Source organism: Perissodus microlepis, chromosome 15, assembly GCF_051167445.1.
Source record: "Perissodus microlepis isolate ML-2025 ecotype Zambia chromosome 15, ASM5116744v1, whole genome shotgun sequence".
In the NCBI taxonomy this organism is placed as follows: Eukaryota; Metazoa; Chordata; class Actinopteri; order Cichliformes; family Cichlidae; genus Perissodus; species Perissodus microlepis.
In genome coordinates this window covers 19626592-19650180 of record NC_140475.1, presented here as the reverse complement: position 1 = coordinate 19650180, position 23589 = coordinate 19626592, and the positions used below count along the sequence as shown (strand labels likewise).

At 39.0% G+C, this 23589-nt stretch overlaps 1 protein-coding gene across 4 annotated transcripts in view; it reads right to left on the bottom strand.

Moving 5' to 3' along the window:
- Nucleotides 1-23589, bottom strand: part of fam184ab (family with sequence similarity 184 member Ab) — a 201699-nt gene that overhangs the window by 114943 nt on the left and 63167 nt on the right. For 3 of the 4 annotated variants that reach the window (XM_084953110.1, XM_084953111.1, XM_084953113.1), the window contains 5 exons: nt 11582-11707; nt 8696-8854; nt 4824-5063; nt 4429-4512; nt 3150-3401 (listed from right to left, as the gene is read on the bottom strand). In XM_084953110.1, coding sequence (XP_084809236.1) covers nt 3150-3401; nt 4429-4512; nt 4824-5063; nt 8696-8854; nt 11582-11707 — 861 coding nt within the window. The remainder of the gene's footprint in view (nt 1-3149; nt 3402-4428; nt 4513-4823; nt 5064-8695; nt 8855-11581; nt 11708-23589) is intronic. The other variant, XM_084953112.1, reaches the window with a different exon arrangement.

The window sequence follows — 23589 nt, the reverse complement described above, 5'->3', positions numbered from 1 at the left end:
AGGAAGATAACCAATATTGCTTTAACCGGTTCTGTTAATAGGGGGCTTCATTTGCTCAGGCATAAGGGATACATTTTGCCTATCAAATCATCAAATAATAGGAAATAGCTTGAATTCCTCTTTAAAAAAAAAACGTAAGATCATCTTTAGCAGCAATAACTTGTAGGGTTTGTCATCGTGGAGGAATTTTGGCCCACTCTTCTTTGCAATGTTGCTTCAGTTCATCGAGGTTTGTGGTCCCACGACGGCATTTAAGTCAGAGGAGTGGACTTTGAAACCCTAAGACACGCTGCCCTATTCTCTAGAGAGAATCGGTAACACTTTAGTCTTTTTCTAATTGTACTGTCATGAACTTAACAAGCTAAATGAAGCCTGTAGCATCGTCTTTCTGTGATATTGTACATCCTGAGTGTTACAACCTGACCCATAAGCTGCTATGCAAAAAAACTGAGAGTTTATAAAAACCTTTAGTTATTTCCATTGATAAATATTAATAAAAGTTCAAATTTATGGAAAAGTGTTAATACTTCAGCCAGGAGAGTACAAAGTCTAGCAGAAAGTGGTTTGAGTCACAGCCACATTTAGCAGCTAATGTAAATCTCATAGCAGAAGAAGTCTATTTGAAAGCTTTTGTTTGGGAACTCTTAAGCATGCAGCTAAAATGTAATCCAAATCTAACTCAACTCTTAAGTGGCTTGCTGCCAACCTGGTGGATGCTGAAAGGGTAAGTCCATACAGAACCCACTGAAAGGGTAGCATGAGCTGCAAATGGGGAGTAAAACTGAATCCATTAACCTTACATCCATTAACCTGAGACACGCAGTGATTCTAAAGTGGCTGTAGGTATACGTGAATCTGTCTGTGCTACCTCTGTGATACTTTCACAGGAAGTCTTACTTACAAAATACACACCAATACAGCGGCAACAGGCCAGTATTAGCTGGTAACACTGTCAGATAACATCGTCCATCATATGTTGGTTAGACATCAGTGGGTAGAGAGACAGCAGTGTGCAGAAAGGCCCTGCTCATATGTCTGCTTAAACTGTCCTAGAATACATTTAATGGCACAGAAACAGCCAGCCGTTTTAGAATAATGGGACAAATTACTTGTAGACTGTACCGTTAAGCATCATTTGCTCTCAGTACACAGGTAGGCTGTGGAAACGCACCGCGCTGTTTTTAATCATTTACTGTTCAGCAGCTTCGACATTTTTGATCTGCTCCTCCTCTAAATTACAGAGAGAAGACGAGCAGGGACACAAAGTTTAAATACAATCTTACTGACATGTCATCATCCTAATGACTTTATCAGAATCAGAATCCGAATGCTTCAATAATCCCTAAGGAAATTATGTGGGTTACAGTTGCTCCAAGACAATAACGGTGACAGACTGAACTAATTAAATAATACAGTATATTACAAAGTTTAGAATATATGAGAAATAGCTGTAATATATACAAATAGCTCAATTATAAATATCGAGAATATTACAGAGATGAAAAGTATATGATTGACTGAACAACTTGGACTAGCAGCCAACTTGAAGCGTTAATTTGGCGAATGTTTCTATTTGCCTTAACAACTAAATGCTTTAACAAACACTCTCCTTTAAGGCACCCGCACACTGCATGATCCGGGGAATCTTATAAGTTCACTGCATGACACTATGCAACATGGATGTATTAAACTCAGGCAGGACACCAAGTTTGATGACATTATTTCCCTACAGAATCAGGGACCGGTCTGCAGTTTCTCTCCATGCTACCATCACTCTTACATCCTAGACCAGACCTCTTACGACACGTAGCTGAACCATTTTACCTGTGGTTCACTGTTTGAGATCAAGACACAAAGGAACCATCCTTCTATAAAGACAGCCCAGCATGGCACAGTATATACTGTATGCTGTAGTTGCAGAGGAACAGCAGCTACTCTGGGAGCCCCCTGAATGACATCCTCACCCAATTTAAAGCGAGCCTCCCGTTAGGATCCCTGGGTCTGTTCCCAGTGTTTGCGTTTTTTTGGACTATTGTATGTTGTATTTTGTTTTGAGAAGTGAGCTATGTTTCTAGTTCGTAGTCTTTTGTTAATTTAGTCAGTTCCCTTTCGTGTCCTAGTCTCACCTGTGTATGTCCTTCGTAGCTTCCCCAGTGGGCATTCTCTCTCTCTGTGTCTCTACCACGTGACTGTGTCAGTATCTCAGTGTTTGTGATTTCCTGTCTTATTTTGATAGTCATTGTCTCATGTGCAGTCTTGCTTCCCTTTCTTCATTATGTCTATTTTGCTCCAGCTGTGTTCTCATGTGTCTCCACTTCTTCTAATCACCCTCCTGTGTATATGCAGTATCCATCTCCCTTTGTGCTTTGTCATGTTATGGTCCATTTATGCTACTGTTCTGTTTCCCAGGCTTAGTTTTTGAGTGTTTCTTTGCCCGAGTTAGTTTAAGCAGCTTGCATTTAGTTTCCCGTTTGGTTTTGTATTTTTGCTCATGTCTTGTTTACTTATCAGCTCATTAAAGAGCTCGCCTTTAGTTAAACTTCCTACTGCCTCCATGCCTGCAATTTTGGGTCCTCCTTCACCACACCCTAACCCTTGATACCCTGTGAAAACGTTCAGTTCCACCTTGCACTTGGTTGAAATGTATACAAGCACAGAATACAACCTGTTTAGGTTTCAATTCCCTACTTCAAGGAAATACCTGGCTTTAGTTGCTAATTGCTCTCCTATGCTCATCGTCAGTTCTTGTAGGAGCATTCAATTAAAAAAAAATCAAGCTGAAGGCCCTAAAACGGTGAGATCCCCTATCATTTGACCCATTAATATAAAAATATCATTTTTGAAATCTATGAATGTTAAATTAAGGCTCAGGCTCAGGTTGAACAGCTTGATGAACATCTACTCGTCATAATTTAATCTATAAAGTGACTATCCATATAAAAAGGAATACATTTTATTGAATTTCTTCACACGGACTTTGTTCCCTGTTTTATTTTCTATCTATCTTTGATTACAGGCACAAAATCTTTGCAAGCTGTCTATAAAAAGAGACATCAGCTCACTTAAAACGACAGGATTTTCAGCTACTTCGCCTCCGTCCACCTTCTGTTGACTCATTTTTGGATGAGCAGGTGAGGGTTCACACTCACTTTGACGGTGCTCTCTGCAGTGTTAAGTGACGACTGCAGCTTGTAGGACCTCTCCCGGTTTTCCCGAGCCTCGTCCGACACCCTGGCCAGCTCGGCCCTCAGTTTTCCGAGGGTTTTCTGCAGCGCCGCCTCCTGAGTCTGAAACTCCCGTCGCAGCTCGGCCTCAGTGCGTTTCCATGCCAAGAGGTTGTCGGCGGTAAGCTGCTGGGTTCTCTTCATGGCCTCCAGCTCGCGCTCATAAAAGGCCTGAGCCTGGGGACAAACGCAGACTTGTGAAAGTGTTCACCACTGCGGAAAAGATTTAAGCCAAAAACATGAAGGGTGTAAAACTAATTAATAAGCCTCAGTTTTCTCTCTTTAATGACAATGTGAATTTTATATCGAAAGGTCTAAAAACATTTAGAGCTGGAGCCAAAATTACTTTCCTGACAGTGTTTACTGCTGACGAGGATGCTTTTTTTATTGAATTACTAGCATCTAAATGCAGTCCTTAAGTGCTGCTATGGCTTTTCCTGTACACAGATAACAGCCTTCACTTTCAGCAGCGTCAACACTATAGTGCCAACAAATTACATTTTCAGGCCTTTTTTTAACTATTACTAATCCAAGGACATTTAGCACAGCCTGGAGTGAATCGATTCTGGAAATGCCAGATGAGACACTGTGTGTGCAAACCTTTTAAATCTGCTTGAATCCTCTTGAATCCTTATTTTATTTAGGCTTTTTAAAAGATCACACCTTTCAGTCTGGACTCAGTATTAGGTTTTTTGGGTTGGCTCTAGACAGAATTAGACTGTAGCAGTAGTGAGAGCAGGGAAGGAGAGTACACCCACGCTTTCCTGAAAACATTAATAAATAATAAATAGAGTAAATAGCAATAGACTTAAGAGACTTAGAACATAGTGGTACCAGTTCTCCATCTACTGCAGGTTCTGGTTAGAGTTGGCCCACTAACTTGGACCTCCAAAGTAAAACAAACACTACTGTATATTGTCCCTAGCAGCAGTTAAAGGGTTTGGAGGAGCGATACGAAGTGACTGAATGGCATCAAGGACAAGACTACATGTGAACAGTTTGGGAAGGGCAGACAATCACAACGAGATCAAGAGAACTGGAAGTAAAAGCAAAACAAAACACACGGGTGGGGGGGGGGACTAACACAGAAGGCATCTGAATAAAATATCCATATAATGCCCAATAAATGATTTATTAACTCATATTTGCTTACCAGTTTGTTTACCAATTATTAATGATGGTTATTATTTTTAATGTACTGTACCTTGCTGAGTTTGGCCTCGTATTCCTCCACCAGTCTCTTCTTGTCCTGTTTCAGCTCCTCCACCCGCTCTGTCAGAGAATCAACCTGCAGCAGGAACGTCCAACACGGAGACACAAAGAAACGGCACATTTCGAATTAAGTAGAGTCGGTTTATTTAAAAAAAAATTAAGCAACCAGAAGTCTCTGATGCGTTTGCTGTAGAGAGACGATTATAAATTACATTATAAAATGCATGTAGTCTATACTAACGTTAAAGGAAAGGTAAGGTAGAACAAAGAGTTGGAAACTTGGTAATTATCGCTGTCCCACTTTCTTTCTTCTTCCCTGTAGTGGTTTAGAGTTTGATGCTTTGGCTTTCAAGAGCTGCTCTACTTTTGCAGAAGCGAGTGTGTTACCTCGGCTTTATGGAGCTGTACCAGTTTCTCCTGGTCTTTGCTGTAGTTTGCGTTCTGGCTCTGGTGACTGCGAAGAAGCTCCTGGATTTCCTGTCTGTGCTCAGCCTTGAGCTCTTCCAGCGCGGCCCTCTTCTCCTGCTCGAACTGGGCCTGTGCCTGGCTGAATGTACGCAGCTTCTCCTCAAAGGACCGTCGCATCTCCTCCACCTCCCTCGACATGGACACCACACGTTGCGTGTGCTGCCGAAGAAGACGGGAATGAAAGGCTGAGCCAACAGGGGAATTGATTTATGGGTTTTGTAGGCTTCTTACAGAGCGCGTGACTTTTCAAAAGGTCTAAGCCAGGTGGTGGTGTACTGGCTTGGGGGATTTTGACCTTCTGGCTGCCGACCTGGCTGCTCTAAATTAGCAGTAAAAAGCAGCAGACTAAACAGAAACAAAGTGTGTGAGCAGAAAACGCTCTGAAGGTCATTGTTCAAAAATAAGAAGAAAAATGTCATCTAGTATTGACATAGGAGGTTATCATTCTGACAATGCCTCAATCCATTGAGATTATATGTTATATTGATTAGCAGAAAAGTGGTCTCTAAGGTACCTGATCAGAAAAACACTAAACATTTTACGATAAAATCTTTAAGGCACATAACAACCATCTGTCAGGGGAAGATTTACTAATACGTTTTCATACCTTTCATTTAATTTGACTGCATTTCATTCTCTAAAGTAGCTAATTACACAATCAGCACCAACTAACTATTAGACATAAATTTTCTAGTCTCAAAGGGTACAGAAGTGGCATATCAGCCGAGATAAAAGTAGGAGACACCCATTACTGACAGCTTGGACAGTTATCAGGTAAAAAAACACACAGGGACAAAAACACAAGCACAAACACAGACACACATCTGCATATTTGCCATCAGTACGGTGGCTCATTCTGCTGCACTGTGACCTCACAGCAAGTGGGTTCCTGGTTCAAATCATTCGTCCAGGAGACCTGGCTTCTCCTGCCGCCAAAACATGCTAGGATAATGCTCCCCTCGCTGTGCCCTTGACCAGAATAAGGCCTTACAGGTGCCCACCGCTGTTAATAATGAATATGGGTTAATATATGGAGACTACAGCCTTTGGGTGTTTGCATTTTATTTCTTTGAGCGTCACTCTAAATCAGGGATGTCATTTTATTTAATGGGCTAGATCAGTAAAACCACTGCATAATAACATGTGGTGAAATATCCATTTCCAAAACACATGATGAACATCTTCAGATCATTTTAACAGTATGTCTTATTGCATATGTGCTGTAAATCAGTGGATCTAGAAAAGGCAAAAGTAACTTTCACTTTGTTCTGGAGGTAGTTCAATGTCTGTTTTGGGTTGTTGTGTTGGAAAAGTGACGACCCAGACCTGTTTTACTGCCTTTTAAAAACCTGACATATCCTTCTTTATTCACAAGTCCATCCATCTTGACGAGATTCCCAGATCCAGATGTAGCAAAGCTACCCCACGGCATGATACTCCCGACACACTGTTCTAACTCTAGCCCTCATTAGCCATTGGTCTGGAGTCTTTAAACATATCAGTAGTTTTCTTTCCTTCCAGGCTTGTTCTATATTTGTGTTTCTCTGATTCTGTGGATGATACTTCGCAATCCTCTTTTTGTCTGTACAAGTATCAGTCCATTTACCAAACGGAACCAGATGTCCGGGGTGGTCTACACTGAGGGAGACGTGTTGTGAGATGATGTATATTGTACTGATAACTGTCCGTACAAGTATCTTACTTTTCAAAGCCATCCAGTGGGCTTTGGTGGCCTGGTTCAGGCCCCAGGCTGCTTTGTTTGACATCCCTGCTCTAAATCATAAATTCCTGCATATTGTCAATTTTTCTTTATTCTTGCCTTTGGATCTTTTTATCAGAGAGCTGCACACACTCCATAAATCTATATAATGATGTTCATTTGGTCAGCTATTGTTAGAGATTAGTTACACGCTTCACTGTCCTCCCAGGTCATATACAAGCATATACATGGGGATGATTTCATACACACTGGCTCGCTCATAAACTTATAAACAAGAAAGCAGAGGCAATTTACAGCATAGCAATAACAGAGGTACTCCTCTCCTACTTACACGAGGTGCGTGAAAAAAAACGAATTTAAATTATATCTCTTTATGTGTCTTAGCAGGACTGGATTGTTATTGGATATCGAAGAAACTAGATGTGATTGCATCCGAGAGGCAGCCAGATCCAGCTGTTCAATACATCCTGTATTTGACTTGCAATCCAGGCAGATGTGAAGAAGATGAGTGCATGTGTCTCTCTAAGACTTCAATGCAATGTTTACTTCTCCCAGCTGTTATTGTGTCAAACAGTATGTGGTCTGTCTATTGTTACTGTAATCCTAACAGGCAGATCTACTTTGGAATAGTACCAGAATAACACCAGTTGTTCCTCGAGTTTAATTAACAGAACAGACATTGCCAGCTTCTGAATCTGAAAATGAAGGACTATAGAAAAGGTACACTGAGTGCTTACAGCATGTCTGTGGTCTCTGGTCATTGTAATCATCTGTTTTGATATTTATATTTTAGTTGCAAGCCTCTATTTAAGGCTGTGTCCAAAAAAGTTGGCACTAATACGTCTGTATTTTTACTCAAATAACTGTATATAAAAGATGGATGCACCGTGCACCCACTGTGGCATCACCCACTGGTTAGTGAGGTCCTGCTGAATCGTTTTGCTCTCACCATCTTGGTGTTTTAAAATGGGAGATATTAGGCAGGGCTTTGATAACTGAGAAACATTGTATATACCTGAGCTGCAGCAAACCCTACCCTCCTTTTTCACTGTGATGAGGATCCTAATTTACAAAATGAACTTCATGTTTTATTCATCTAACGAGACCATAAACTCATGTCATAGATCGAGTAAGCCGAGGGTTTTTTTTCCATCAACTCAACTTGTGCCCATTGCACGACATTACAAAGAATGCTGGTTCTGGACACTAAGCTACATCTAAGAGTATTTTTATTTTGTAGTATTGCTGCCTTTACTAAAGTAAAGAATCTAAATCCTTCGTCTGCTGCTTTCCATGTATTTTCGTATATTAAGGCTTAAGGCAATTGACAAGAACCTGAAAATTGTGCCTCCCATTTCCTAGGCTAATATTCAAAGCTGCATTTTCTGATTTCCCCCATGCGCTTCGCTCTGATGGGTTCTTGGCCTTTCCTGTGGCAACACATTCAAAGGTTAGACCAAGCCGAGTTCTCTCTTTTATGTCTCTCCCTCTCTTTGATCCAACTTTTCCTTTGTCCCACCATGAGCACAACTCCTCTTTTAACTAGATGACCCAGGCCTCCTTGTTTCCTGTTTCTCTGCAAGGCCCTGCTCACATCTTAGTAAAATCAAAAATGGAGTTATAGTGGGCCAAATCATTCTCAATAAATCATCATCTCACATTCTTATGGGGGAGTTTCTTCTGGTTGACTTGTTTTAAAGAAACCTACTAAAATGTGCAAGAAAATCTGTTAAGTGATGGCATTACGTTGGTGTTTCCAGGTAAACAGAGCTCATTCTAGTCATCATGTAGCTGGATTAACTCATGGATATACGTGACTAAATTTAAAAATGTATTGAATAATATCTGGACTCTATTTACAGAATCCTTGAAAAAAGAAATGAAAATGAGGCCTGAATGAACCCTGACCGCTCACAGCAATCTGAGGCAGTTGATGCAGACAAAGAGAGACTCTCCACTTCACAGCAGGACAGAGAAACAGACTTAATAGCGATTACCTGCAGCTGTGAGTGCAGACACAGGTGCCTCTTGCCTCTGGCACACACAGACATCATATCACACCTCCATTTACCTGAGCCTCAGTGCAGAGCTGCATGTCTTCCACCCTCTGACGGTAGCTCTCGAACTCGGCCAGGGCCTGCCTCTTCATCCTCTCGTGGAGTTCCATTGACTCCTCCAGAGACTGGATCCGCTTCTTCAGGTCCATCTCATCGCTGATCTTGCTCTTGTACTGTGACAAACATTTAAAGTTCAGTGAAGTGCTCGCTATCATCCAAATCTAGCATTTTAATGACAGCATGTGCGGAGATGCTTACTCTGTGATTGACAAGACACAATATGTCGTGCACTTCATATCCTCCAAAACTTGATCATTTTGAGATATTATGGGACATAAATTGCATACAAACACCGGTAAATAAACATCCTGGATTTCAGCTTTAATTAAAATTACTTTAAAAGATTGGCTGATGCGCACAGAATTTAAATTAGGCTTTGATTTTCCTCATTATGACAACAAATGAAAGTGAAAATTAAAAGATTAAATAGGTACATCCAATTCGGCTAAATTAATTAAATTTGCATTCAAAGCACACCAGTAAACACTGCCTCCAGGGAAACTTAATAGAGAAGCAGAGTGAGGCGATGTCTGCGTATTCAAGTTTAGCTGATCGAGGTTGGTCACATTACTCACAGCGAAGCATCGTCATTGAGGCATTGTCATCAAGAGTAATGACGTGACATATAGACCTAAATAATTAATATTCACGTGATTCATAATTAATGACTTCATTTCAAATGTAGTCTGAGCTCACCGGTGATCACAGTGCAGCGCTCCTGATGTATTTTAGCTACATCATCAGCTGTATGTGATTTTACAATGATGTCTGTTTTCTGTTGAAATCTATTATAAAGTTGACTTTAGTTCCTCTTCAGCCTTTTGTCCACCTATTATTATTACTGTTGTTATTGTTATTATATTTATTATATCATTGCGTCTAATTTTATTACGCTTTATTTCATTTTTAATTGCTGTAACAAAGGACTTTCCCTCCTTTTATGATAAATAAAGTAGATCTTATCTTAATCTTATCTTTTAGGTCAAAATGAACAAAGGCCTATGAGAACAGCTTCTCTTTACACCTGTGATACATTTCTATTATCTAAATTTTGAAAATAGGCTTTGCTTACATAATATTCATCCTCCTCCTTTTATATTACCACTAAAGAAGCTGAGTCAGATGTAGACGTTTAGATTCAGTACGACTTCGCCCTGGGTTGCATTACATTATATCAGCACATGCAGACATCTTTGTTCTCTTGGATACTGAGTGCTTGCTACAATACATGTCTCAGCAGTGGTCCTGAGACTCCTGAAACTCCTTTCTGCATGGATGAACCTGGTCTAACGAGATTCCCACAACGCCGTCTTCTCTCTTTTTTATTTTATCTGCATTCCCCAAGTCTGCAAGTTACTAAAAAGCCAAACACTGTGTTAGATCCCAGTTACCCCTGTACAGGAGGTCTGGACTGGCTTTTTGTTTTAAAGGGTCTGAGTTTCTGATCCTATGAGTATAGTATGAGTATACAATAGTGGGTTATTCAGAAACCATTGGCAAGGAGACTCCTAGATCTAAAAGCCTGATATCTTGTAAGCTTCTACTTGATTCATAATATGAACTTAATATGAATGAACACTGTAACATTTGATATATCAGCAGTTTTGCTCTTAAACCACTTCCTTGTATTGTGGACAGGAGCAAAAGCCCCCTGACATGTCATGAAAACAGCACGAAACATTGTTGGCACAGAAACAACATCTCTAGATCACTGGCTGTGTGAAGAGGACCAAGCAAATCATCAAAGACATTGCAGACCCTGGACACAATTTGTTTAAGCTCCTACCATCAGGCAGACATTTTCAAACAATCCACAAACAAACAGATTGAACTGCAGCTTTTACTAAAGCCCCAACTCAAACATCTCCTCTGTCTGAAAACTAAATGTATGTACAGCTTTACTACTACTACATGTACTATACTTCCATCCTCACTAACTGTCCAATTATAGAACTGATTGTTCAGCATTATATATTTCTTATCTCACAACTTGGGAGTAATTTTGAATTGAATAATTGGATTTTAGTGTAATGGTCACTGAGATACTGGATGAAAGGAATAATCATTCAAATCCATTGGAAAGTGCTCAAAAAAACTCCAAGAAAAGCTTTGAAAAGTTTTTCCCCCATAAAGCTGTACTTCTGCTATGCATACGTACATATCGTGACTTTTGAAATGGTTGTGAAACTCTAATGTGCGCATGCATCTGTGCAATGACATGATTGATTTAACCATTTCCTGTTTCGAATGTTGTTTGGCTCTTTGGGGATGAGATCGCCATCTTTAGCGTTTCATAATTCTCTAAAACCAAGTACACCCTTACTGCTTCCATAGGAATTAAGTGGGTAAGTAGCAGCCAGGAGATGCTAATCAAACGCTTGATTAATTAATCATCAACAAGTGTGAGCACCTCTGTAGCACCACTAATCAGAGAAATTGCAAAAAAAAAAAAAAAAAAACCCCAAGAGCTACATCTCAAACTCCAAATCTGACATATAGCTCTACATCTCAATTAACATTTATCATGCTAACCGAGGCCTGTGCTTCTTTCAGATGCTCCCTTATTAGCAACGCATCTCCACAGAAGAGGCATCCGCATATTTGATTTGGCACAAATTTTTATGCTTGATGCCCTTTGTGACACAACTCTAAATCATTTGCCAGGGATCTCTTGCACATTAGGTCAATGTGTTAACCACTACACAAAGATGAATATGTATGATTAGTTTGGAAGGGCTGCCAGGAGAAAGTCTGTTCTGTATAAAAGGAATATGGCACCATGGCTTAGGTGTGCACAGTTCTAAAGAACTTAATAAATTTAAAGTAAGACAGACACACACACAAACCTGGAGTATCTTCTCCCTGGTCTCAGAAAGAATCTGCTGCACCTCCTCTTCATGAGCCTCCTTCAGAGTAGCGATGGCTGCCTCGTGTTCATCATTTTTCGTGTTCAGTGCATAGATAACCTGCAACAGAGGGAAGAAACACATTAGATAATGTACAGGATCATGATAAAGATTTAATACAATATTGATATGGTTTTTGTTTTTTTTACACCTGACTAGACAATTAACAGCAGTATTCAGCTAACATGCTAGGACTGCTATGCTGGGCATATTGTGTTAAAATATTAATACGGGAGCTAGCAGCAGAACATCAAAGCATGAAGATAAAGTAAAGAAACATGAGAGCGGAATAATAAATCTGTAAGATGAAAAGGAAAGGTGATATTGATGTTTTGAGGATGAAGCTCCCAACACGGTTCAAGGAGAGAAAGAACTTCTCATACAATATTTTGACAATCAAGTCCAATGAAGTCTTTATGAAGAACAGCTGGTACTTAGTGCAAACTTGGTGTTATAGACAAGGTGTTTGAAGCATCCACTATAATGTTAAACCATCACCCTAAATCAATGAAAAGAAAATTTTTCACAATTTTGAGAAGTCGAGTTGGATGAGGAGTCCTCACAGGGTTTGTCCTTAAATGCCTTTTTGCCTTTTAACCAAAGAAAAAAAAAAATCACCAGGACTGTGATAAAAATATGCGGGCTTAATTTTCCAAAGCTGGCAAATACTTCACGTTTATAAGATGGCCAAACCCTCGCCAGTTACTCTCCGAGTGACGCAAACCGAACTCTACTATTCAGCTGCAAAATAAAAGATTCACCTTAATGCTGCAATCAACACATTTGAAAGGACAAAACTTTTGCTTTGAAGGCGAGCATTCTCCACTTCCTGTTTGCACTGTAAACACACACGTTGCACTTGTTATAGTTTCACTGGTGTTTAATGAGTAGTTGATAAGTGTTTGCAGACATGCCGGGGGCTTCCATGTAAACTACAACCATGACGATCTGCTAACAAATAAAGCATTCACAAGGAGATTTTGGTGCAGGGCTATATATTTCATTGCAACCTCCAGCAACAAGTTGAAACCAGAAACCGGTTGCAGACTGGTCTCTAGACCTGTGAACCCTAAAGACCTAATGTGAGCCACAACAGTTATAGTGTCATGTTCAGGCCATTATAAAATACACTTAAAAAACAAAAAACAAAAAGCAAATTCAAGATTATCTGCCATACTACCAATATTTGTTGTGGTTTACTGAAACGATTAATGGTGAGACAATTTGCTGAATTTTTGCTGGTTTGCTGGAAGTTTTTCTGGGAACGCAGACCAGACTGACCAGACATGATGAAGAACTTAATAAGAACTTAATGCAATTCTAACTTCATATTTTGGCCTCAGTTCAATAGTCCTGCTGTAGCATAAATATTTCTAATGCTACTGACATACAATTAGTAGCGATGAACTGTGGTACTGTATATAGCTGGTATAAAGCTGCTAAAACCTCCTAGTCCATTGCTTAATGTTTCTAATAACTCAGAAGTATCAGTGATCTCTTAAGGATAAGCTATGAATTTCACATAGCCTTACTTACTTAAGTAATAGATATTAATGTTTCATATATAACTGACAGTAAATCTTGCAAGTCTTCACCTTTACGAGAGAAACATCAACATACTATGGATTTTTTTTGCTATATCTTCTCCATATCTGATGCCTTGCAGTGATGAATTAGAAATTGGTTGACGCTGTGTATTGCTGGGGATAAAAATAACACAAGCAAACTGTTGTGCATGAGATTGACCTTTAAATCTGTCCAAAAATACATGCGGCCATCCAATAATTTGACAGTGCAGTGATCCTCTGCTCAAGGCAGAATGAGAGGGAGAGGACAGAAATGGGTTCCATGGGTTTCCACATGAAAAACCATGAGACACCCGTCCTCTGCTTCTCTCCCTGCTGTGAGAAACAAAGCTCTGCGTTGCCTCTTTGAAAAACCAAGTCAATAATTCAGCACATTGAACTGTGTTTGGGTGCTAAAGAGCCTTTGTTTACTTGGGCCAAAGTCCATCAATAGAATTGGAAAAGAGTGCAGAGGAAAAAATTAGAGAAAGAAAAGGGGGAAAAAGCTTTCACTGACACTAGACACCCACTTTTTATTCTTTGCCATGCCTTACTGGGAGAAGAAATGTAGTGCATGTAGCTTGACAAGTGCTGATGTCTTTGAGATTTTCATTGTTTATTCCCCACACACTCACCCTGTTTTTGCTGACAGCTGCAGAGCTGTGCAATGAGAGAAATAAGTCACTTTATAATCAAAGACATACTCAGGCGTGGGATGAAGCCTCTCATTTGATTTTGTAAACCACTGAAGTTGAACAGGACTGTCCAGCTTTTGTTTGGCCAAAAATCCAACTTTATCACCTCGTTTTGACTCAAATTATTGTTGTACAAGATTCTACGTTGTGTTGTTCTCTTTTGATTTTCAGTGTAAAGGTATTAATTTAGGAACACTTCACATGCAGCTAAAGCTTAAATATTAAGGCCCTTTTATTTAATTAAACTGTTAATAAGTGTGCAATGAAACATTCGATTAACTTGTTTATATTTTAGATACCTCAGCTGCAAATAAGCCTAGTTCATGTCTAATTAAAAACAAGAAAAAAGTGTTTATTAATTCTATAAAGCAACGAATAATAGTAATAAAAGTTTAACTGTGGAAAAAGAGCCATTAATGTGAAGTTACATTAGTGTGTGAGGTTTATTTACATTATAAGAAACTCTAATAAGCTTCTTAAACAGTTGTGTTGGTAAATTCTTAATCTAATGTTTATAATACTATTATTACTGTTTATACAACCTTATTAGCACATAGTATATCTTAATACATGCAATAGATATGAACTAATATTTATTACATGGATTTTGACATCATGCATTACCATTTACTGTCCTGGCAATAATAAGATGCTAATAAGACATTATGCTAATGATCCTGTAAAACTGCTCTATGGCTGTGCAATTAACTAAAATTTTGTTTCAATTTCTATTTTGGTTTCTACCAGTTACTAAAATGAGATTATCAAAATCACATAGTTACTATGTCAGATTCTGTTTTAAAATAATCATCTTGTTTTGCTTCCAGTACATCACTTTTCTGTACATTTGATCGGACACATTTATTCACTTCAATTATAGTAAAAGTTCAGAGAAATCCACTTAAATAAAATGGAAAATAAAAGTGCATTAAATCATCAGTACTGAAAAAGTAATTATGATTTTGGCCATAATCAAGCAGCCACAGACTGGTTTTAGGTTCAATTTCAAGAAGAAGAAGAGCTTTCCCTCCTCTTTAACGTCTCTCTCCCCTGCAGGTTGTAGCAGCTTTAGCTCATCTCAAACCAAAAAGAGGTAACTTTAATAAAACTGACCCAGGTCTGTGGAAAAACTCATTTTAAGTAGGAGCTCAAGAAGGTGACAAATAAGTACTATCTTTGCTAAACGTTTATGATTGCCATGATCTAGCAGGCCATGTGTGTTTAGTAGCTGACTTAAAGGAAGTGATGTGTGTGAGGTTTTGGTCTGTCTTTAGTCTTTAATAGGATTTACATTTGATGGAAATCCAGCTACAGCTAGACTTAGACTTTAAAAAAATGCCATATAGATAATTCATAGCGGTGTCAGAGAACAGGCCAGGGGATCACTAAAGTCAGCAGAACTGGTCCCCTGATGCTCATGAATGTTTGTCCAAAATTTATAGCTGTTGACATATTTAAGTATTTCAAGCTGTTACAGCCATATGACCATGTTCCTCCCCCTTGTTGTCCACTCTTTCTTGTAGGCCAATTAGTGCCTACAGTGTACTTGTTCTTCATCCCAGCTTCCTCTGCTTCTTGGGCAGATGTCCCAGTCCAAGGCTCTAACACTAATTACAGCGGCTGGCTGAAAAGAGCTGCCAGTTTGTCATTTGAGATAGCAGTGATTTAAAGTGAGGAGTCTGCCCCGTGTCTCCTTGTTTGTAGCGTTGTTGTTTGGTAATCTGGTTAACACTGAATGTACCTTAGAGGGTTTTGTGTTCTGCTTCAGATCTATGTGCTTGCTTTATAGTGCTTTAACTCTGTAACCGGAGAAACTTATCTGAGTGTGGAGACTGTTTTATCTGTTTACAGTTAGGATTTCTAACTTTTTTGTTAATTTTTGTCTCCAGTGCTGTTTTATTTCAATTTACCCATTAATAGAATAGAATAGAATAGCTCTTTATTGTCACTGTTACAAGAACAATGAAAGGCAGTTTGGCATCTCTCCATGTGTGTGAAATAAACAAGTGTTAGTATTTACAAAATAACACAGACAAATTTACATTTACACAAGAAAGATATGTACAAGTTATACATGGACCTGCAAATATCTTTTGTTTGTGACTGTACCTTCTCCTTCTGTGGTCAAAAGATTGACTAACATCAGTACACCCATGCAATCCATTCACACACACACACACACACACACACACACACACACACACACACACACACACACACACACACACACACACACACACACAGCCTAGTTTATGTATACAGGGTAGTTTTATCCAAGAAGAATTACAGCCCGTGTTTTCCTTTGGACCTCTCACTGTAAGTCTCCTTCACTGTGTTCACAAATGAGCAATGAAGCACCAAAGATCAGAGACACACTGCAGAGAGGAAAATAAGGCCAAGAAAAATTTGGTTTGCTCCAAAATAAAACATATTTTCCTCATCAACACGCCTAAATTATTCAGCTCGGCTCAGCCGCTCATCAGCTTAGGAAGCGAACGAAGCCAACGAAGCCAACGTAACGGTTAGACGAGCTAAAATCTCCATCAGAGTCATCAGCACACTTCTGCAGATGAAATGCACTAATCATGATGCTGTTGGGCCTGCACACGCACACACACACACACACACACACACACACACACACACACACACACACACACACACACCAGCATAAACTGTCAAGTTCCTGATGAGCCAATGAGCCCATGTCCAAACTCATCATGATAATTTGCCTGACAAATGGTCAGAGACAGAGATGTGGAGGCAGAGACTATTGTGTGCGTGTTTGTATGTGTTAGCACCCACAACAATGACAAGTGCAGCCTGGGAGATAAAGCCTGCAAATATTGCCGTCATTGTCACCCACGGACACTGAACAGTGTGTGCCAGTAAAAGACATTCTTCTAAAGGTTATTGCAGATATGAGCCAATATCTTCTGCCAGTGCTGATCTATGTAAAGAGTTTCTGTAGATCAGCACCTTCTGAGAAAATTTGGGTTCATTTTAGTATTACACAGCATATATTCAGCATTAGATGAAGACCCATCCTGCCTGGTGGGGCTCTGTGAGAGCATCGGTATACACAATTTAGGGGACTTTCTCAGCCCTAACTGATCCTCTCAGACAGTGTTTTCCCCCAAAACGTGCTCTCGCTAAAGCAGTACATAGCTTTAACTAAAGTCCTGCCTTAAGGCGGAATTACAATTCTCTGTCAAGGTGTTGTGTGGTTACCCTTCAGGTATATACAGAGATCAACTTAAGATTTAACCCAATGAACTGCCAGAGCACTGTCTGTGAAATGCAATATCATTCATTTATTTTATGTATTGTAGGTATGAAATATATTTTGGTATTCATGTGATGGAGAATCACACCAAGGACACTTTGGTAACAGCTTGTCTAGATTCTAGATAGTAAAACACGTTTGTGCATATTTAGTGATAATTTCAACTTGGTAAATTAAACATCACTAAAATGACCAGTTCCAATTTTTGTAATCACATTGATCACAAGTTTTCATAGAGTGCTGTGAAAACGAAGTACACCTCGTGTTTGAATAGCTAATAGAAGCACCTTCAGAAGCAATAGCTTAGTAGTTTTCTGTATGACCTTATCAGTCTCTCATATTATTCTGGATGAATAACTGGTGCTTCAGTTCATTGAGGTTTCCAGGCATTCATTTATACACAGCTCTCTTAAAGTCTTAAAACAGCTTTTCACTGGAGGTCTGGACTAAATCAGCTATTACAATACCTTGATTCTTCTCTTTTTTATGCATTCTGTTGGAAATTTGCAGCTGTGCTTGGGATCATTATTCTGTTGAGTGACTCAGTTTGGGCTGAGCTTTAGCTGTCAGAGAGATTGGTCCTCATATTTGACTCTAGAAGACTTCGGCATAGAGAGGAGTTAATGGTCGGCTCAATGTCTGCAAGGTACCATGGTTCTGTAGCTGCCAAACACGCCTAAATCATTGCCCCTCCACCATCATGCTGATAGTTACTGTTGGGCCATAATGAGTGTTATGTTTGGCAAAATCTAAACAGCTCCACTCAGGTTTCATCTGTCTAAAGGACATTGTTCCAGAAGTCTTATGGTTTGCTTGGATGCAACTTTGCAGACCATCCATGTTCTTTTTAGAAGAAAGAAGAGAAGAAGCTTTCTCCTGGCAACACCCCCAAACAAGCCATACTTGTTCAGACTTTGTCTAATTGTACTCTGACAAACTTCAACATTTAACATGCTAACTGAGGGTGTTAGACTCAAAGATATAGCTCTTAAATTATTTAGGATGTCCAGTCCTGTATGTTGACACACTCATGAATGCTTCAGACCGGCATACTGCCAAATGATCTTTTTAGTGGTTGTTACGCCCCACCTTCTACAGAGGGAGAGCCACTAGAGGTCAGCGACCGTAACAGTGGTGTAGAAACACAAACATTTTAGAAATCTTGTCAAAAAACTTGTAAAGCTACAACATATTTATTGTTATTGAGCCGAGACACTGGACTTCACTGAGAAGTCAAAAATGAATCAAGCATAACATTCAACAAATAAAGCAAATGTTTCTGTTCAGGAATGCTAGTAAATACCTGTAATTTGGCATCTTAAACAACTAATAATCTTTGGTCCATCCATTCTCCTCCATTTAACCAATTCAGGGTCGCGGGATAGGGTGAGAGGCACTCTCATTCACACTTATGGGCAATTTAAAATCACTAATTAAGCTAACCCCACTGGCTGCATGTCTTTGGACCAAAAGAGAGAACCCACGCAAAACACACAGGGAGAACATGCAATCTCCACACAGAAAGACTCCAGCCAGATGGTGGATTTAAACCCAGGTCCTTCTTGCTGTGAGATGACACTACTAACCACCACGCCACCATGAACAGTGAGAACAAACCACAGATTAAAAGACTGTAAACCACAAGAATGAGTTACAAGACATAAACAAATGTAAACAGGTACTGTTTAAATTCATCAGAGAAAGTACTGTCAGCTATTAGAGTCTCAATTTAAACCTTTTTCCAGCAGTTAAATTTGAGATTCATGTGTTTTATGACAAAAGGCCACTGTTAAGATTTTCTTTTGGTATACAATACAATGAATGTTACCGTCGGCTTAAACTACAAGCTCTTTTTTACACTTGAATACAGTGCTACGAATTCATCCATCTAAGGTGTGAGCGTGAGAGAAAGAGGGAGTGAACGTGTTTGCACGGTAGCAGAGATCTTTTCTCATCTCCGCCGATCGATCAGTTCATGTCCTTGGAGGAGTTTGCTTAAATGACAGTGATACCAGGCCAATCGATAAGGCGACAGCAAAATGCTGCAAATTTTGTCTGTCAGCTGGGAGAAAGTCACTGCTGAGAAACTCGCTAAGACTTCGACCAGACGCGCTACGGCTGAGTCTCTGCCTGCTGCTCGGTGAAATATGACTCAGCTGCCAAAAGCTGGGAAAAGCTGGGAAAATATGACTGTCTAGAACAAAAGTTTCCTCTCCTCACTTTTACTTAGTTTCTAACCCCCGTTTATTTCTATTTGCTTTTATGTTGTTCACTCGACACAAACCAGCTGCAGTGTATAAGCTTCACAGCAATGCTGAAGATATGTAAACTTGTTTTCCTGTCTCCGTTTCATTTTTTCTACTTGAGGTGTTTACTTGTCTGCAGGAATATTTCAGATTTACTTTGCGTGGTGCTCCAGACATGCTATCATCAATGTAAGCTTCGGAAAGTAGCGTGGATAAACAAACTAAATGATGTCAAAATATATTAAATTAATGTTAAAATATACAAACACAACAACAAACACAGAACGTTATTTTAGCTTCACATAGTGCAGTAAAGTTTTTTTTCTTCATGTGTTTAAAATGGCAGAAAACAACAGTAGATTAAAAAGTACATGGGCAACGTATCATTCTAGATTTTGAACTAAAATAGCAGAAATTATGATAATAATTCACTGATACTCAAGCTTTGTACAGATTAGTACAGACTTGTATTGTAATACACTGCCTGTAGCGTAGGTAGATCTTCAAATACTCATCTGAGATTTTTAGTAGATGCACATATGATATCAATTTGAAAATCCTAGGTGACATCTTGAGTTGATGTGTTCACAAAATTTTCCGATCTCAGCCTCGTCACCTCATTCTCGAGTTATGGGATTTATAAATTTGGGTGTCCACGCTGCTAACAATACTCCATTAGCCTTTCACGGCTGAGGGGTAAAAAGGATGCACACAGCTTTTGGGTCTGAAAAATTAAACCAACTTGGGAGTGCCTAGAACCTGCATTGTGGCCATCGAGGGGTGCTAAATGTGCTTTGGGTGTTATAGAAGTCTATAGAAAATAAGCCGTCTGACACTTTCCTGATGACGGTCGAGTGCTCAAGACTCAGTTTTAGTCATACTGAACAAAAAAACGAAAACATTAAATCTTGGTCGTACTGTGTATCTGGGGTATGCTCACTACGCTCACCACTGAATTGTGATTGACAAGCCATCAGGAAATGAGCGTGTGGTTTCACAGTCAGAACGGCCCTGCTCTCACCACAGTGGATAATACTGGCATCACTATATCTACATCTGATGTAATATCTATCATCTTTTTTTTCTTCTTTTTTTCAGATCGATCATCTGACGTCAAGATTCTTGGGCTGGACAACACTCGTTACACTTTAAATTCAATCGTTTTATTTCACATGCACACCTATAAAAACTTGTGACTGCACCTTGCAGAGATGCATGCATGAATGTCATGTTGAAAAAAATCTGCCCACAAACCAGTAAACCCCTTGCACTTGATATTGCCTTTGGGGAAGTTATAGTAGCTGCAGTGGTTGTGTCCAGGATGCACATATTGCCATGACACACACACACACATATACATACACACACCAATTTAATGACTGCAATGCCACTTTTTAAAGAGTTTAGATTTTCCAAAGTCAGACTGAGATTCGGGGAGTGCAAAGTTTAAAAGTGTCCCCACAATTAAAACTCAGACAATAAGAACTCTGAAGAAAAAAAAATCAAAATTTCATTGGACCAACAGCAGCTGGAGGCAATATGACAGGGGAGGTGAGTCTTTACTTTTTAATTAGCTTGAAAGGGACAAGATTCTGGGGTGATCAAAGCAAACTATGCTGTTTCATCTTCACTTCTCCACCACACTCAAACCTCAAATTTTGTCACTCTAAATTGCTTGTGAGTGCTATTTTTAGACATTATTTATTTATTTATTGGCTCTGCTGCCAAGATTGGATTGTGTACAACTTGCAGAGATGCAAAAAATATGTTTGCAAGATCCTGGGCACTGGCTTTTGTTGCTTGGTTCCCAGTGCCAGTAGGAAGAAAGGGTTCTGTAGCATATGCATGTAGAGCAGCGCTTCACGTAGTTTGATCCTGGAGTTCAGAACAACTGCACCGGTGCTGAATACTTCTGTAATGCTGCTTCTAAGTAGTGAGACTGCAATGCAAAGCTACTTAATGACATAACATCAAAAGATGTACATTTTTAGGGGTATAAAGAGATAATATTTAACTGTTCTGCTTTTGTCTCATACACTTTTACAGAGAGAATTTTATAGAAACTAGATGCACCTGAAACTACAAAGGTAAATATTCATTGTCTTCACTGAGGTAATCCACTTATTAAGCCTGACTTCATTAGTTACTTCTGGCTCTCAGAAGCCAACAAACACTGAGTAAGTCCATCAAAGTGTGGCTCACAAGTGTTTAATGTATAGCTTTAACCTCCTGAAGCTTTGCAATATTTGGAGTCCTGGACACAATACTAAGCTTAAAGACATGATGGAGAAGCTTAGGATGACAAAAGAATACTTCTGGGGGGCTCGTGTCTATTCAAAGACAGAGTAATAGCACTGCAGCAAGTTCAAATGACTTTGATGAAACTTCCACAGAAAATAAAAGTGAAAAGTCCATCAGGCTTTGCCAAATGAAACAGGGATTGTTAAGGCCAAGATTCAGCTGAAGTCTTTGAACTGGCAGGATGAAAGCTGCCAAAATAAACTCCCATAATAAAGCGGATTGTTAGTATTTGCAACAAAAGTATTAAATATCACCTACAGACCAAACAAACAAGACTTGGAACTGTTTGTGCCCAAAGCAGGAAGTGAAAAGGACAGCTTCTAAAATTTTGTACCGTTGTCATTGGATTCCCAACGACTCAGTGAGGGAAAGAACATAAAAGGGTAAAAAGATGCTGCTTCTTCTTGGAGTTTTAGCAACTTCAAAGGATCTAATGGCCACTAAGAAAAACTGCCAGCTATCCACACACACACCTAATCTCTCTTATCGGGTCTTTCCATCAGCTGACGAGACTTTGATGATAATGATGATGTCTAATGACCACCATTACACTACCTTAATGCAAGCCGGTAGTCATTTCCCACCTTGTAGCTTCAGAGCTTTGTCTTAGGAGTTCAGTGGGTGTGTAAGCACGTGAAGGAAAGCTTGAAATGTGTTGGGGAATGCACAAAAACAGAAAGAAATACAGTATATATTCCTCATTCTCTGTTATAAATCTTTTCATTAAATGCCAATTTTCTATATAGAAGCGAGATTTCTCTTCCTAATGTTTAATGATATATTTTATATGTTGTATTTCTCATTTAAAAAACGTTTAATCATTTTTATTTTTATTCTGGTAATACTGATTAAGACAATTAACAGCTTATAGATATAAATCACTGTTGACTGTTTATATAATATGATACATAGAATAGAAATATGGTCATGCAACATGTGTTAAAATTTAAAAACAGAACAATAGTGTAAATATAAAAACATCAAGGAGATTTAGAGGTGAAACCAAGTAAACTGCATTAACATGGTTAACACTTAATTCAAATTTCAAGCCTTTGTGCCAAGTGAAGCTAATGATCAACCTCAAAGTGTAAAAATATGAATGCACATTTTAATTAGTAATGCTAACTGCTTCATACTTTAATTTCTGATTTTGAATTTGATATGAGCGACTGCATGTTGGTACCCATGTATTGATTTCTGCACACTTGGGAATAAGATTGTTAATGGTTTGGAAAAAGGTCAGTGGGTAGGATCCGGCATTTAATTGCTCCAACAACTATTGATGTGTCATTTCACTGGCAGAAGCCTTTTAGTCAGTGGGCTGCTGCAGAAGGTAGTCAGTTTAGTGGAAAAATGGGTTTTGCAAGCAATTAACTTCATTATTACTGCTGCATAACAAACTATAATTATTATGTTGATGGGAAGCCTGCTTTATTTTCTCTCTTTGTCCCCTGTCCAATCTCCCTCTGCCTGAGTCTTAATTCTTATGTCATCTTTTTTTGGTTAAGCTACAGGAATGGAGAGAAGAAGACATTTTTACTACTATTTAATAATACTTTTTTTTTTAATTTATAATGTTTAGTTATAATGTTCCACTTGTAGATCATCTTATGACATGTGACTCACTTACATTAGTTGATGAGGACCATCATATGCAACTGAAAACTGTAACTGGAGTTCATAATTTGCTGTATAATAAAAACGATGTCAAAGATCAAAAGTTAAACACAAAAACATGAGTATAAAAAAGTGATGCCATGCATGTGACACATGGTTATACATAGGAGACCAGTCAGAGAGAGAAGCAAATCCAGCAGGGACAGGACAAGAAGCAAAATTTCTACAACCA